Source organism: Uloborus diversus, chromosome 1 (genome assembly GCF_026930045.1).
Source record: "Uloborus diversus isolate 005 chromosome 1, Udiv.v.3.1, whole genome shotgun sequence".
In the NCBI taxonomy this organism is placed as follows: domain Eukaryota; kingdom Metazoa; phylum Arthropoda; class Arachnida; order Araneae; family Uloboridae; genus Uloborus; species Uloborus diversus.
The window spans coordinates 125,803,888-125,820,970 of NC_072731.1; the positions used below are offsets into that span (position 1 = coordinate 125,803,888).

The following is a 17,083-nucleotide window of genomic DNA, read 5'->3' on the forward strand; positions in this document are numbered from 1 at the left end:
ATCAATTATATATTTGCTTCGGGTAACAGAGTACATAATAAGGCCAACACCAACTTACAAAGGAATATCTCGGGTATGTCGATGAACAGTTTCTTTCGAAGCTTGGTACGGAGACAGTATTTTATACATGAATATATGTGACAGTCTTTTAGCTTTATTCAGCACGATATTGTCCTGCACCTCAGAAATAGAATTAATTTCGAGTTTTCCGTTGCAGCACCATTTAAAAAACTGATCAACTTCGATTGGAACGGCATCATGATCTGATTCTGTTGAAAAGATCCTGTAAATGTTCATTTCTGAACAGATAAAACTGCTTTGCGTAAAATGTTTGCAGCTTCAAAGATAGTTCTCATCTTTTTTCAATGCCTATAAAATAATCTTTTGCATTAGATAGGGTAATATCTGCAGTTTCCTTTAAAGATACACGTTGCCACTCATTTAAACTTTTTGAATTACTAAATATAGCGTCATCAATTTCTTTTTGAATGAGATTTTTAATTTCTTTTTGCGTTTTATTTTTTCTTAAATTTTTATTTGTAATTGACTGATAATTCATTTCAAGGTCTGCTATTGCAGTAACATTTCCCTGAACAAGAAAATCATTTAATTCACACAGGAATTCTACGTCTGTTGCTTTATTAGAAATAATGTCTTGTGACTTGGTTACTACATCAAGATCACAATTTTTTCGTAAAACATTAAATACATGTTTTGCCCAGCAATAGTTATGGTGTAAAATGTTCTTTGCCTGAGGGTCTCCTGGATCTGTACAGTCACTGAGTTTAATTTTAAAAGTTTCATTTTTGGAAATTTCAATGGCTTTTTTTAATTGCCGACCTGCAGAATCTGTTTTTATCGCCACCAATGGTTTTCTTACACCGCCTTTTCCGACGCAGAAAAACCACTTATTTTTGTCACCAACGACAATTTTGGATCTCGTTGTGTGTAGCCTACAACATGGTCTTCATGAATGGAAGTAGAACAATATAGTTTATTCTTATCCATTTCGTGAAATCTCTTACTTCTGTCCATGCTTGCTTTATGAGTGCACTTCTCTTAGCATCCTGCATGCTGTGATGCGGTTTTCATTTTTCAGTTCTTCTACGGTCACATTCGTTAATCGTTCAATAAGTAATGTATATACCCTTTGTCATTCCATTCTACTGTCTTCTTGATATATTCTAACACTTTATCATAACCAATGGGTTTAACTAATGGGCACTTCTTCTTAATCTGACAAAAAATACATAGTTTATAATTAATTTGTAGCCTTGCTTTTTTCGAAGATGGAGGCAAAAAACTTGTAAACGAGTCTCTGGGAGAGAAGACATCGTGAATAAAATAGCAGTGATAAGTTAAGGAAAAAATAAGCGTACTTGAAGATTTGCAGACTATTCACCAACGAACCGAGAAACAATACCGTTACGGATCCGGTGCGACTTCCACTTTCTTGAAAGGACGACACAGTTCTTGAGAAAAACACAGAAACTTTATTCACACAATGTACAGGAAAGACCGTTAACAATTGCTAAATTAATCATCAGCAATTAAGCAAATATCAATCAACACCGTAAACTCAACGGTTACACACATATTTTCATCCAAATACGAAAAACAACACAGCGAAATGCCTCGCAATGAACAGAGCTAATACGCTCTCAGTACAAATTCTCAATTGAGACTGACTTTTTATCATGCAGCGGCTATTTATAAACAAAGAAAAGTTTCCACAATATTCCAAATCCTTCTCGAAAATCGTAGACCGTTATTTCATTTCTTTCCATTCACATATTTTATCATTCAGAAATGAGGAGACCGTATACTTCTGCCGAATGTATGGGGGCTCTATCAGTGGCGGATCCAGCCGATTGTTTTGGGAGGGGCCATCCGACATTATTGAACAAACTGCCCAAGGCCGAATTTAGCTCCATGCCGCCCTAAGGTAAATTTGAAATCTACCGCTCCCTCCCCCCCCCCTAAAAGAAGCAAAATATCTTTGACTCAAAAAAACGTAAAAAAGTGTTGCCCAGATTCAAACTGTCCAACTTATGAAGAAATGATGGCGTTTCACATTATGAGGCGTCCCGATGAAATGATCACAGTGATCTCCAAATATTTTTTATTCGGCAAATACCGTGATTGAAAAACATTTGATTTTCATAAAATGTGTGAAAGTAATCATTATTAAATTACAAGAAAAAATTGTCTCTGTGGAAAATGAAAGAATGCTAATATTTTACTTTCAAGAATAACAATTGAATTCAAAAAATGTGTATTGTAATAGCAAATTTGCCCTCCTGAAGAGCTTGCCGCCCTAGGCCGCCTACTCTACCTATTGGGAAATTGGGCCCTGATAACTCCCCAGAAATTTTATTAAAATGAAGTTTTAAAAACTCAATTTTCGGGGTATTGAGACATTAGGTGAGGGGGTGGATTTAGAAATCTCCCTCAAAAATGTTTCAAAATTGAAATTTCCGGGTAATTTTTGAAAATTAGGAAACTAAAAACGCATTTTGTCTATTTTTGATGATGTACGGAGAAAGGTCAGGTTTCGGGCGCTGGCCCCAAAATACTTTTTGAAAATAATGCTTAGAAAACAAAAAACCTCCTTTTAAAGCTATCATCACGATATAAACTAGGGAGGGAGGGGTTCCTATCAAAACTCGTTTGTAATTGAAAAAATTCATTTAAGTTGCTTTTGAGCAAGTTAAGTGATAAGGGCTGGATAAGCTAGTTTCCGTTGACATTTTTTCCAAATAAAAGACTTAAAATGCAATTTTTTGCTACATTTCAATGCATTTGTGAAAGAGCATGCGAAAAAGGAGTTCTCTCACCTAATTTCGAAATTAAAGTCATAAAAACGAAAATTTAGATTCTCTTTGGTCTTGTGAACAATAGGTACACTCTGAGAAGCGCAGCATTTAGAGATCATCCAAATGTCTGTAGTTTGAATCAAGAAATTATGTAAAAGATGGAGAAACATTTTGGAAATAAAAGTTTTGTTTTGAGGATAGGGATATAATTTATCTCCCAATCAAGGCCTATACTTCTTTTTCAGTAAAACACATGTGTTAAATTTTGTTATCTTCTCATAATTTTTCTTTTTTTTTCCTTAAAAAAATTCCTACAATCACAAGGCTTTGGGAGGGGCCATGGCCCCCATGGCCCCCCTATAGATCCGCCCCTGGGCTCTATATTCATTACAAGAAACTATTTACAGGTTACGTTACTACAATAATTTTAGATGAAAGTCAATTTAATAAACGCCAAATTTAACTAGATTACGGCAAATTAATCACAAAAACAATTTACTATTTACAGAATTTGTAACAATACTTTCTCTACGCAGAAGCTTTCTCATCTACTCTCCCTACAAATTCCTTAAGAGCACTCCCAATGTACGATATTCATATCCGGTCAAAGAGTTTAGGGGGTCAGGGGGTATACAGGTTATTAGAATTCTGTCAAACGATTATACAGTCAAACCTCGTTGAAATGAACTCAAAGGTACCTTCAAAGTGAATTTGTCTCAACAGTAGCTCGTTTTAGCCAAAAAACAATAGTGTTAGGTGTGTTAAGTGATTTTCAACAGAAGGACGGGGATCGCAAGTGTAGTTCGCTTTGGCAGTAGTTCGTTATAATCGTGTTTGAATTAACGAGGCTCGACTGTACTAATGTTTAGTGATCTTAGCCTGAAAATTAAAAGTATTTTTAACTGCGAAAGTTCACCCGAGGTACTTTTAAAACAGCTAATTCCGAGAGCCAAAGTGAAAAAAAAAAATTTATCAGATTTTTTTTTTAAATGAGTTAATAAACAAAAAAAAATAAATATTTTGTTTTTAATTTATAATAAGAAGATGAATAGAATATTAATCAAGTAAATTCACCTGAAAATTATCACAAAATACCCAAAAATTGACTCATAATTGCAAAAACTCATTAAAGCCGCCATCTTGGATTGATGGCGTCATACAGGCCGTCTGACACAAATTCATGCAAAACACCCGGTGAGGCATAGTTACATAGACCATAAGGAGTATATTAAAGTTGGTCTCACAATTTCCTCACGAAATTTCCCATGGAATGTAGTATGCCCCCCTACTATAATGTCAGCACAAATAACTTGTGTCAAATGAAACAAATCAAACTGGCCTAGATAACACCCTTAACAAACTTCACTCTCATTTCATCAACCATAGAGATTTGAATGGCTGAATTACAATCGATTGTATACTACTTAACTGTGTCTGCTTGTTTCTTATGCATTAAAATATAGCTTTAGATAGAAAGTTTTTAAAAAATTAGAACATTTTAAGGCGCATAAAAGAAAGCAACAACTGTTTTCTCTAATAAGCATTATCTTTGCTATAATTTTCAAAAAGAGCATACACCGAGAAAGCTAGAAGTGCTATTTAAAGTGGTATTTCCCAACTAGGGATACCTGGAATCCTCTGGCTCACCTATGAAATAATGTTTAGCAATCTTCAAAGAACGTAAAATCTAAAATTCAAATAATGTGTCTTATAACTCATCCAATAAGTAGCATTTAGTTTTTGATAAGTCAGCAAAAAAGCTTAATATTACATACCCAAGTCGATGTCTAGCAATATCACGTGACACTTTCCATGCTAAGTATTCTCCAATTCGGTCCAATTTCTCAGGAGAAGAAAGAGCATAGAAGGTAAGCTTTTCCATATTATTTCGAACAAGGCCATCCTGAAATATATCAATTATTTTAATTACAAATTAGTTATCAGAGGATAGAGCAAGGCATTAAAAGAATTCATGCACAAGAACTAATGATATTGCTTTTTTCCCTTTTCATACTACAAAAAGCACATATTGATGTAAAGATTTCATTAAAAATGTCAGTTCTAGATATAGGAATTTAGATATAGGTGTTACGAGAAGCATGGGAAAAGCTTTCTATGTATTAACTAGAAAAGTCTACGCAGAGTTTTTAATTAATCAAATGCATATGATAATATGGGAAAAAAATCTATTAAGTAAGAGTAATATACAGCAAGGTTTGTCATTTTTTATTACAAAAAATCAAAAGGCAACATGTTTGAAACTGGTAAATTATTGAGTTTTTCTATAATATTTAATAACTAATTTCATTTTGTAATTGAATAAAAATCATCGAAAAAGCCAAATTTCAAGGTATGTTTTTCATTATTATTTATTTATTTTTTGTCTTGGTAACAAATTAGAGAAGAAAAATTTTCAGAATAATATTTGTACCTCAGAATCAAACTGGCGCAAGTCCAAAAATTGAGATTTTCCATTTATTAGTGCATTGTCTGTAGAAGCTGCATCAAACCATGTCAGCGTAATTCTTTAAAAAAGATACTTATCAATTTTTTACCAGGGTTAAAAGAGCACCAGTGCAATACTTTGCATGCACTAGAAAAAAGTTTTTCCTCTCTCTTGTAAAATTACTATAATGTGACCTTTGACCTTCTGATTCTGAGGTACAGATATGTAACGAACGTAAATATTTCGCACATATTTAAAAAAATACTTATATTTCGATTGTAGGGGATTCAAAAGTTTGGCTGTCTGTCTTTGTTGAGTAATTGAATGATTAGTTCTTCTTTTTTTTTCTTTCTTTTTGAAAGGTAATTCTAATTTTAGAGACAGTTTCTCTTTTAAGTTATTTACAATACTGTACTGAGGAAAAAATGATGTGTTACTATATTATTTTGAAATTACAATGGAAATAGGTTATTTTCTAATAATTAAGACATGGCAGTACTAAGGAAAAAAAGAATAAAGAAAAAAATGGGAGATAAAATATTAATGTACAATTCTAATTGAAACGTTATAAAAGTAAAAACCAACTTCATACTTACTTGAGGATCAGAAGGATAAATATTATCAACAAGTCTTCTATAACGAGGTCTTAATGCAGAACAGCAACCACAACAACCTAATCGAGATAGAAACTTATAATGAGCAATTTCAGAGCATATTGGAACAATTAGTTCAGTGAAACAATAGTAGAACTATTTTCAGTTTCTAATTTTTAATAAGTAAATAAATAAACAAAAACATCTAAATTAGCAAAAAAAAAAAGGAGTGAACTCCTTTTTGGGTGCCTATGAATAAAGTAATATTAGTAGATCTGCATGGATTAAAACCTTATGGAAATTCATCACAGCAACACATGAATCATATTAATTCAAATCAATTTTACAATTTAACTTTGCTCGATACTAAATTAGTAAAATTACAAACGAAAGAAATTCAGTGACTGATTTTAATTCACAATGATATTCTGTACTATACAATGAAAAAAAAAAGTTTTTTTTTTTTTCTTTTTCTTTCTTTTTTTTTTTTTTTTTTTTTTTTTTTTGTACCTTAACTACTCAACGTGTTGTCAAAAGAAGTGGACGGAGGCTTTGCAGAAAAGCAAAAAGACAGAAGCACAGATGCAAAGCAAAAAATGAATTGATGGTTACAGTCTGTACTACTTAACTTTAACTTTTGTAGTCCCTTTTTTATTAAAATTCTTAAATAAAATTCAAAACGAAAATACTCACATGGCCTAAAACTTATTTATCACTTATGAAAAGATGCACTTACTCTAAACGCTAGCAAAGCAAAAAAAAAATCACTGTCAATAATCAGTTCAATTGCTCTTCTTGGAGTGAATGTTTCGGGTACGCCATAGGTTCAAAGTGTCCATATGATCCAACATGAAAAAAAGCATATCTTATAAGGGGTTACTGTTATGAGAAACCTTTATTGCCTTTGCAACAAAATAATTTTAATTTATGTACAGTGAAAAAAGATACTAGATACAGAGAGTATGTAAACTTTGTTATGCATGTAGTTCAAACTACATGAATATCATCATAGTTATGTTACATTAGGGATGCCCCCCAAAAAGTGAACAATATCCATCAAAACACCCCCCCCCCTAAAAATTTCAATGGCACAGTCTGCACCATGACCCCTCCTAGGTGGGCGCCCCTGGTTACAATATGCATATATATATATTGCCTCTCAACGGTACTTAACTATTGCTAGTACCCTTTTTGTTATTATGGTACAGTAGATTATAAGAAAAAAACTATTTCAAAGAAGCCAAAACAAGATTGAATTTTTAAAAAAAGACACTTTTGATAAACAAATTGTTTGCCGATTAAAACTTTATTGCAACACTTAGCAAATAGTACATTAGGGTGGTCCAAAATTTCGAAGGTGAAAATTTTTTGAGTCCTACCTCCCATTTTGTTTCAATGCATTAAAAAATAAATCAGACAAAATTTGAAAACATTTCGGTAATATTTAGAGGTAGCTCAAAGCAGATAAAGTTTTCATCATTGCTGAATAGATGCGTATGACACACGACCATTGACCTCACTAAGGTAGAATATAATTGCTATTTTTATTAACAAAAAACAATTGCTTTATAAAATTGCTATTTTATATAGAGACTTAACAATAGCCATTATGAAAATACTTTTGTAAATACAAGTAAATACATAAAATCTATTCCTTTAACAGTCGTGATCGAATAACTTTTCATATTATTGCTTATGTATGTATTCTTAATTGTTTTGGTTTTGATTTCACCACTGTTGGAATGGCAGTTTGCACTTATTTTTGAAATGCATATGTCTCTTTACTTAAAAATAACTGGGCATGGCAAATACATCAATTAGATCAAAGGTTTATCTTCTTAGTTCAACCATAAGACAGGTAATAAAATACCTTCAATTCGCATGGCACTGGATATGTTTCTTCATAACCATATTGAATTAAAGAAAACCATAAGAGAATCTTTAAGAAATACAACAGAAGAAATAACAAAATTTTGGCAGAAAGCCAGAATATCCGTACAAAGACCCCAAAACTATCAGCCCAAGTTAGAAAAACTTTATTAACAATGGAAGTTATTGAAAAAAAAAAAAAAACAGAACTACAATGACACAAAAAAATAAAGAAGGTGAGCTTTGCAGGACTGGGGCCTAACTGACAAAGTTTCTGCAATGTGCTTTGACACAACGAGTGTCAATACTGGGGAAAGCAAGGGTACCCCTGTTTTACTAGAGCAAAAACTAAAGGAAAGGTTACTATATTTTCCATTATGGCATCACATTATGGAATTAATTATTGGTGCGGTGTTTAATAAATGTTTGGGTTTTTCTTCTGCACCAGACGTACCTCTTTTTAAACGATTTCAGGCCTACTAGGAATTCATAGACAAAGACAAATACATCATAGGCATCAACAATAAGGACATTTTAGCACAAATGACAGATGTAAAGGATGATAAAATAGTATTTGCTGAAAGATTACTACATAACACTCAAGCGAGAGATGATTATCGAGAATGTCTTGAACTATGCTTAATATTTCTCGGTAAAGCTCCTCCACATGGTATCAACTTTGTAGCACCTGGGCTTTGCATCATGCTAGATGGATATCCAAAATTTCGTATTGTTTAAAAATATGGGTGTTTAGCTGTCAATTTACCATCACGTCAATAGAAGTAAAGGGATGGCAAGGCGATGAATGGAGTAAATGGGAAAAATAATGTGGTGAATCGCCCTAAGATTTTGCCAAAACATTTTATGGATATGAAATTCGAAGAACTTGTGACAAAGGGGTCAATTTCATTTTTTCAAAGTATGGGTTTACCTGATACCTTCATTCACGTAGATCCAGAAATCTGGGAGCTTCAGGTGGATTTTAAGAAAGCAAAAAGGATTATTCAAGGAATTTCAGTGGTTAATGATAATGCTGAAAGGGGTATAGTCCTTATAAAAGAGTTTAATGGAAAAATAACACGCAATGAAGAACAATTCCAATTCTTGTTGCAAGTTGTCGCAGAACATTGACGAGCTTATCCCGGATGTAAAAAGCAGAGTTTGTAATGTGTACTAAGGAAAGCAATATACATAACTGTTGAAATATTATTATTATGTAACTATTTTTAACTTAGAAAATGCTGGCAATTTTAATTAAATAAATTATATACTTTTCCTAGCGTCAATTTTATTTCTATCTGTGTTTATGGCATAAAATGGTAAAACGCGGAACTTTGAGGTTGTTGAGCTACCTCTAAATGTTAAAATTATGAGCTCAAACTTCACAAAAATTATTTTTTACTCAGATGGAACCAAATGAGGGGGTAGGACCAATAAAAATCAGGATTTTTTAAAAAAGGACCTTTTTTGGACCACCCTATAGTACATTTGTGAAAATCTTTCAAATATATGGTGCAGTTACAGGGATTTCAACAAGGTATAAATGACACTGACTATCAGTAACTCAAATCTGAATATTAAAAATACTTAGAAAGAAAAACATAGCTCAAACTTACATTCAGGTAGGTCACATTGTTTAAACACAGATCTGAACCATTTGGGTTGAACACAACAGTTGAGACTTTGAGCTACGCTATCCATTTTAAAGAACAGGGATTTATAAAAACACACTAAAGTATATAAATAAAATCTGAAATCTCAAGCCTCAGGATTTTTTCTTACATTGCTTTCAAAAGGAACGAAAAGGATCATGTATTGAAAAACAAATACATGAGAAATAGAATATAAGAAAATCAATGCAATAAATTAGCAAAGTTCCAAACAGCTCTCATGGAATCAATTATCCACAAAACTTCTCTATCTTCAATAGATGGAACTCCTTCAACTTTTTGCCTAGGTGATACAAACCTCATACTGTATAAATATCAACAAACACCTCCACACAAGTCAAAAGGAAAAAAACAAAACAAATCAAGCTATCAGATTAAAAACTTGAAGTAAACATTTCAAATAGAAAAACTATGTTTTTCCTACACAGTACAAAACACCAACCAAATAATTTTTGTACAGTTTTGACCTTGTACGACAGCAAGGGCAATAAACTAGAGGAGTTCAAACTCTGTCACACAGTCCTGAGGTTGAGTTGACACTGAAAGGCTTCTGTGTTTGGAGCTGCAGTAGCTGCCATCCATTTATTGATTGGTAGGATGGGTCTATTCCTGCAAAGGGTATACTGGCATTCTGATTTAAGTGCATGTATTATCCAAGCAATAGCTAAACAAAGCTTAAAATGTGTTATAAATTGAAATGCGTATAAAACATAAAGTCAACTATAGATTGTTCAAGTCACATATTTACTTATTTAATTCATTTAACATTACTGATTTCATTCAAGGAAAAATATATTAGTGACAAACTCTATAAATACTTGAACTATGAAAACAATAATAATAATAGTTCTTATTATCAAAATTTCAAGCTGAAAATATTGAACCAAGTAAAAAAAAATTCACATAACCCCCTTTGCCATATCATCATAAAATACTCGGTAAAGAACTGTATTTTTCACAGTAGTCTCACTTAACGGTTCGGTAACAGGAAATTATTAAACGGTACAAAATTAAATAATCTCTAATGAATTACATAACTGATGACTCATTTAAAAGGAATATAAGGAAAATATATCTTTATAAAGAAAAATTCAGAAAGTTCAGTCATTCCATTCAGTAAATTATTTTCAAGCAGAGCATGTAATTAATATTACTTTCAAGCATGATGTTTTTTCAAAAAACGAAAAACATAAATTTTAAAAACAGCTTTTTATATTTGATCAGTTGCTTTCTTTTGAGCCATTTGTAGAAAGTAATAAGACAAAAAAAAAAAAAAAAAAAACACACACACACACACACACACACAGATGCTATGTAATCTGAGATAAAAATATGTTTGACATTGAGAGAGTTCATTTTTAAACCCCCGACACACAAGGAAGGGGGTTATAAGTTTGACGTATCTGTGGCACACTGGCGCCTAAACGGATGGACCGATTTTGAAAACAAAACTTTTGTTTGAAAGAAGAGTTGATCGAGAGTGTCCTTAGCTAGGTTGAGTCTTCAGATAATATTAATTAACAAAGATATTAATAAAAGGTTTTTCGAAATTTTTTCAGTGAAAACATGTTTAAAAATTTAAAAGAAAAATGAAGAGTAATTTTTTCTATGTCTGATAGAATGTGCTTGGAACTTACATGTAAGCCTTTATTCACACAATTGGTAACCAAATTCACTGTTTGCCGACAAGGAAAGAAAACACAATTATTTGAAATTTTTATCTGTTGCCAGTTTCTATGAAATAAAATCCTTGTAATTGCTTGTAATAGTATAAGGTTTTTAAGAGGATTTTCAATTTTCCCTCGATTCTACAGTTGCAACTAAGTCGGGGTTTTTTAAAAATTTTAATTTTAGTTACTTGTGCTTAAGGAGAATGAGAAGGAAACATAATATTGGGACATAAACAATGTGGATAAGGCATTCCTCATCCACAAGAAACAAATGGAATCTCTTTAATCCTTTGTTCACCAGACTTCAAGTTACCAAAACCAATCTATAACAGATTGTTCCATATTTACAGCAATATGCTTAAACTAATTCATGTCTATTTCAATGTACTTACAGACACAAAATCACAAAATAATAGCTGAAAAAACAACATCTTATAACTTGAAAACCAAATGTATACCATGTTAAACATGTACATCAGGGTATCCTTAAAAAAAAGATAAAATGTTGCCCCTATAGCCCCACGTGTACCACAAAAATATTTATACAAATTGAAAAATATTAAGATGTCGAGCAGGAGACCTAATTTTTTTTTTAAATTAATTTATTTGATTTATTTTTTTAAATTACATCTACATTTCAATAAAGTATCAAGTTCAAAAATCATGAGAACGTATTTTCATATCAACATAATTTGCAAATGAATAATAAAATTGTACATTTAAAATCAAAATTTTAACTTTAAGTTGAAAAAAAAAATATTTTGAGAGCTATGTGTGGGAAACTAAAAATTTCTATTTCACGCTAATTACCAAATTTACTGTTTATATTTTTCAGCTTAATAACTTCTTAAAATTTAACTTACATTTTAAAACAAAAATTAATTTTTTGAAGAAAATAACAAATTTTAGGCATCTTGCTGGACACCTAAATATTTTTTGGAACAGCCTAATGTACATTCACTGTTGTAGATCTATTTTTGTTTTTGTTTTCTTACCAGAATCCAAGAAAGGAGAATTTTTTAATATTAAATCATCGTTTTTGTCTTGCTTTGTTCATCTATTAATGCAAGGGGGGGAGGGGGGCATTCTCAAGAAACATTATTGAATTTTACACAATAAATTCTGTAATTTTTCTTACACTTACATACTTTCAACACCGATCTATTAAAAAAATCATACGTTATTCATTGGTTACTATAAACCAGCATTTCTGAACTTGTTTTACCCACGGACGATCAAAAGCTTTTCAAAAAATTTCATGGACCATCGAGATTTTCATCTTCTTTTTTTGCCACAGACAAGAAAAAAAAAGGATGATTAGGGAACCGCTCAAAAATGTTTACAAACCAGCGAGTTTTTTTTTTCCATTTTACGAATAAATACCTAAATCTCTTCTTTATATTAAAAGAAAAGTAAGGTCAATGAAAATTTTGAAAGAATTCTGTGGCAGGCCTGCGTCCAGAAGACCCCATAGCACCTACAGCCTTGAAATTTTGTACAAAATTACTTCAAGTCCCGGTGGTTTGCACTTGGGGTTTTGTTTTTTTAGATTCAAATTAGTTTTTTTGTAATAAATTTTTTAAGCCCAAATTTTGCATAAATTGCCTATTAAAAAAGGAAAAAATTACTTGCGCGTATCTTAATATTATACATCGTTGGAAAGGGTAGAATTTTCAGCTTTGTTTCACTGCTCTAACTTAAATACGGCAGGAGTTATTTACTTGTGTTTTTAGCTTGAACTTTTTTAGGCTTAGCTAAAATTTAGGCACTACTTTCTTCATTAAATCTTATTAGTAAAAAGCGAAGGAATTGTCTCACAATTTTCTTTCTGACACCACAGGCAAGAGCGGCTTTTTTCACTCCAGATTTAACTCGGCCTATGATCGAAAAACTAAGCTTCTATCTCCAAAGGGAAAAAAGTTACAAACCGTTAAAAATCAAGTTCGAATAATGTCATCTCCATTAAAATTATTGATGTTTTATTTGACATTGCCATAGTTACGTCTTTTAGATTAGCTTGTTTTTTCGTTCCTTATTCAAACTTTAAGGGTTTTGATTTTAACGGAAAATCTTAAGCTCAACTCAATTCAAGCCCTAAGCTCAAGAGCAAAATATATTACTAGAGACCACGATTATGACAGCGACTTTTCAAACATAAAAAACTGCAGTTTTGCAATACTCAGGAGCCCATTAGCCCTTACGACTTTGCAGGTTGGTACAAGTTATTTTGAAACCCAGGGAAGAGGTGTTTTTTGTTTCATAGGGAACTCATAATGCGTTTTTGATCTGTTTCTTTCTAATTCAGATTGAAATCTTTGCGAATCAAACAAGATTGCAAAGCAATCTTCGGGGGTTGGTGAGCGTCAGCGAGCAGGGGGCAGAGTCCCCAAGTAAATTTAAAAAGAAATAACACTTTACTCAGTGTTAAAGAAGTATCATAAAAATATTTACGTTTTAAGACAAGTAATTATTGTAATAATTATATATAAGTAAATAAACAATTGGAGATCAGAGGAAATTGCGAGAATTAATCACAAAATTCACGTAAAAATTAAAATGTTGTAGGTATTATGTTTTTTTTTTCGTTCTTTTTTTTTTAAAGCTTTTATTTTATTTTACAGAGTAAGAGAAATTTTTGACATGAATGGGCAAAAATTTTTCAGAGGACCAGTCAAATTATTTCTGCAGACTGCTGCCAGTCTGCTGGACCAACGGTTGAGAATCGCTGTCATAAACAATATTGATATAAGAATTAATGCTAAAAACCATGCAAATGTGATAAGTAGCTAAATGCAGCATCCCTTTTTTCTATGCACACTAATATTTGCTTATGTATTTTAAAACCAAGTTACTTTACTTCAGAGTTTCAAATATAATAAAAATGTGAAAAAAATAAAATACTGCAATGTCTGGTGCATTTTGTCCCAACTATATATTAGAAAATATTTCTTTAAACAAGATGGTAAAAAGTAATTATAATCAATGAAAATCATGAAAAATCAGAACTACATGCTTTAGCCCTGACTTTGGAACAGTAACTTACTGCTAAACACCCAAGCTTTGTCTTCAATTCACGAGTCAAACCGCACCATGCTGTACACACTCCTGGGTGAGATAAATTTACTTTACCCACCAGTTTCTTGGCAGGCTCTCAGCTTCAATGACAAGACATCTGCCTCGAGCTTGGTTATTCACTAATCCAGACTGCATAGTTCTAATAAGAGTGAACTGCAGTCTCTGGATATGATAAGCAGTGCCATGAGGTCTAGGAAACCTGTGTAAGTTGACCACTTATGGTGCAATAGTTTAGTGGCCAACTTATAGAGGGTAGTGATAAAAAAAATGTTGTGTCTTTTTTACACCATGCACACTGATTTAGCGCTCCTCTGGTGAGGCGTGAAAGAAATTCAAGGAAAAAATAAAATGAAACAAGAAAATTAACTGTGTCGGCTTTGTCACAGGATCAACCAAATAATGAAACACCTGTCAGAAATAAACAATTGAAGCCCTCCCATTAATGCTGTGAAAGTGATTACCATTACATGCCAACCTCACCTAGATCACCTCACATTAATTTGTAATAAGTTCTTCAACTCTGGTATGTTGAAATAATAATCTGCTCAGAATAAAGTTATGTGTAATAGAGTTAAATGTGGTATCCGGTTTATATATTAATATAACACACAGGTAAGCTATTCTTGACAGCTTCAGTTTTAAATCCTGATTGTACCACATATGGTGGTTGAAAAGAGACAGGGGCGTGAGCTCACATCAGTGTTCAAAGTGGGGTGAAGAGCATGGCCACTGATTCAGCTTGCATAGGCCAAAAGAGAAATGATCAAAACTTTTAGCATGTGACGTATTCTCCTATGATTATATTTTTCGAATGAGTTAAATTCTTGTTGCACATAAAAGGACACTATGTTTTAAAAATGATGTACAGTAAACACTGTAATTAAGTAAAAGTAATTATTGATTTTTCTTACCGGCCATTATGAGCAGAGGAAAAGTTCAAGGAATGAGGAAATTGATTGGAGGAATGAGGAGAGGAAAAGCGACAACAATAATTTGCTCAAGGCATCTTCAAGGATATTGTGGACAATACATGTTGTAATAATTTAACATGTGTTTTTGCAGAAAAAATGAGTGAACAAAGAACGCATGTATCAAATATTGATCGTTCTGTTGTACTCCAGCCCACCTTTCAGGTGAGATAAAAAGTAAATAATAACAACAGCTGCCACTCCCTTTAAATGTCTTACCTTTGCCAAAGTTCTGCTATAAAAAGTTGGGAAGTGTCTGCTACTCCTCGATTTTTCTAGCAACCTTTGTAGTAACTTGGCGTGGTTTCAGACGTCCTCGATATTTGGCGATCACGTTCGCGTTGTTTATTCCAGCGCGCAACAACTACGCCTCGTGCTTTTCTCAGCATACTTTCCTACATGGATAGTATTTTAATGATCTAATTATTGTATTTATAGAGGAATGACTGTTGAAGTAGGGGCGAAGTTTTCTTCATTTGAACGCTTACAAATAAATTACGGAAGAAGTTAATTTTGTGCATTTTTATGTGCAAGATTCTGCTAAATTGACGAGTGATGTTCATATTCGACACGTTACAAACATGGAAATGCTGAATTGGTGTATTACAAATTAAAATACACCAATGTTTTTAGCCAAAAAAAAAAGGAAGGAAAACAAAAATGAAAGGAAATCTAAGTGAGTATAAGATTTGTGTGTTTACCAGTACACGGAACTGACATGTAAGAAATTTAATCTAACTTTCTTGCAAGTTGCTTCCTCTTTAAAAAGTAATACTGCGTTGCATATATTAGCTGTTTTATAAGGTTATAAATAAATACATTGCTCAAAATGTGTCGCAATTCATTTATGATCCTAAGTTTGCCGATGATTGGTTTTATGAACCGTATTTAGCCACCAAAGAAGCTTTCTGGTGTTTTTTGGGACCTCTATTTGGTGTATTTTTAATCAACATAAATGCTGCTTTCTGTTTGATGATACATTTATTGCATTAACAGCCATTTTTTATACTAATAGCCATAGGCGGCTCGTACGAGGGGGCAAGGGGGGCAATCGCCCTCTCACTTTCAACAGTAAAGGGACTTTGCCCCTCCACTTTTCTAAGTTCAAAACTAAGGGTCAAATGGAAAATGATTGATGATCTATACACGTGTTTAAAGAAAGAATTGACTTAATAAGTGCCTTTTTTAAGCTTTTTTCATGTTATCATTCCGTCAAAATTAAAATGGAACTTTGATTTTGGTAGGAGAAAATCTTCTGTGGCCACCCGCTTTTTGAGTCCGTTTCTCGAATTTTTGGAACAGGGTCAATTCATCAATAATGACGTAAAAATTCAATTGGCCTCTTTTTGAAGAAAAAATTTAGCTTTCAGGGTGTGTCGCCCACCAAACCTGCTCCCCCCCCACACACCTCCTTTGACCCCCCACTTTTTTGGGGCACCAGCCGCCCTTGCTAATAGCTCCTACAGCTCAACACGCAATTAAAATAGCTATGGGTTATTATTTTATACTTATTGCCAAATTGCTTCATGTAATATCTTTTCAAAAATGTTTTTGTAGCTCTTTTACGATGTATTATTCTTGTTGCACTGTAATGTTGGTATTATATTCCTGACTTCTTTTTTCTTTTCATGGCAATGCATACCGGTCTACTTTTTGTGAGGCTACTTTTATCTAAAGATGGACTGCATCTTGTCGAGTGAATGTAAATAACAGCAAAATCATTGGTGATTTTGACCTGGAGTTTATGGCAATTATGACGTTTTTCAAGTATTAACCTTGAAGTGGCCACTACTGAAGCACTGGCCACAACTGATGTGTTTATCTTATATGTCTGCGAGCACTCCAGGTTAAAATGCATTGTGTGCAAAGTATTTCCCCACTTGATATTTGGTATTCTTGATTTTTTTTCTATGCACAGAAGGCAGAAAAATGTCTAATTCATATTAGTTTATTATAATTGTTCTCCTTTTGGATGC

The 17,083-nt window shown here is 32.6% G+C and overlaps 1 protein-coding gene across 1 annotated transcript in view; it reads right to left on the reverse strand.

Annotated features, from left to right (window-relative positions):
- LOC129231875 (protein EFR3 homolog B-like) overlaps positions 1-15,169 on the reverse strand; it is a 78,446-nt gene extending 63,277 nt beyond the window's left edge. Inside the window, exons 1-3 of the mRNA XM_054866268.1 lie at positions 15,051-15,169; positions 5,859-5,935; positions 4,592-4,719 (exon numbers count right to left, since the gene is read on the reverse strand). Of these exons, the coding sequence (XP_054722243.1) occupies positions 4,592-4,719; positions 5,859-5,935; positions 15,051-15,057 (212 nt within the window). The 5' untranslated portion in view covers positions 15,058-15,169. The remainder of the gene's footprint in view (positions 1-4,591; positions 4,720-5,858; positions 5,936-15,050) is intronic.
- Positions 15,170-17,083: the final 1,914 nt, after the last annotated feature.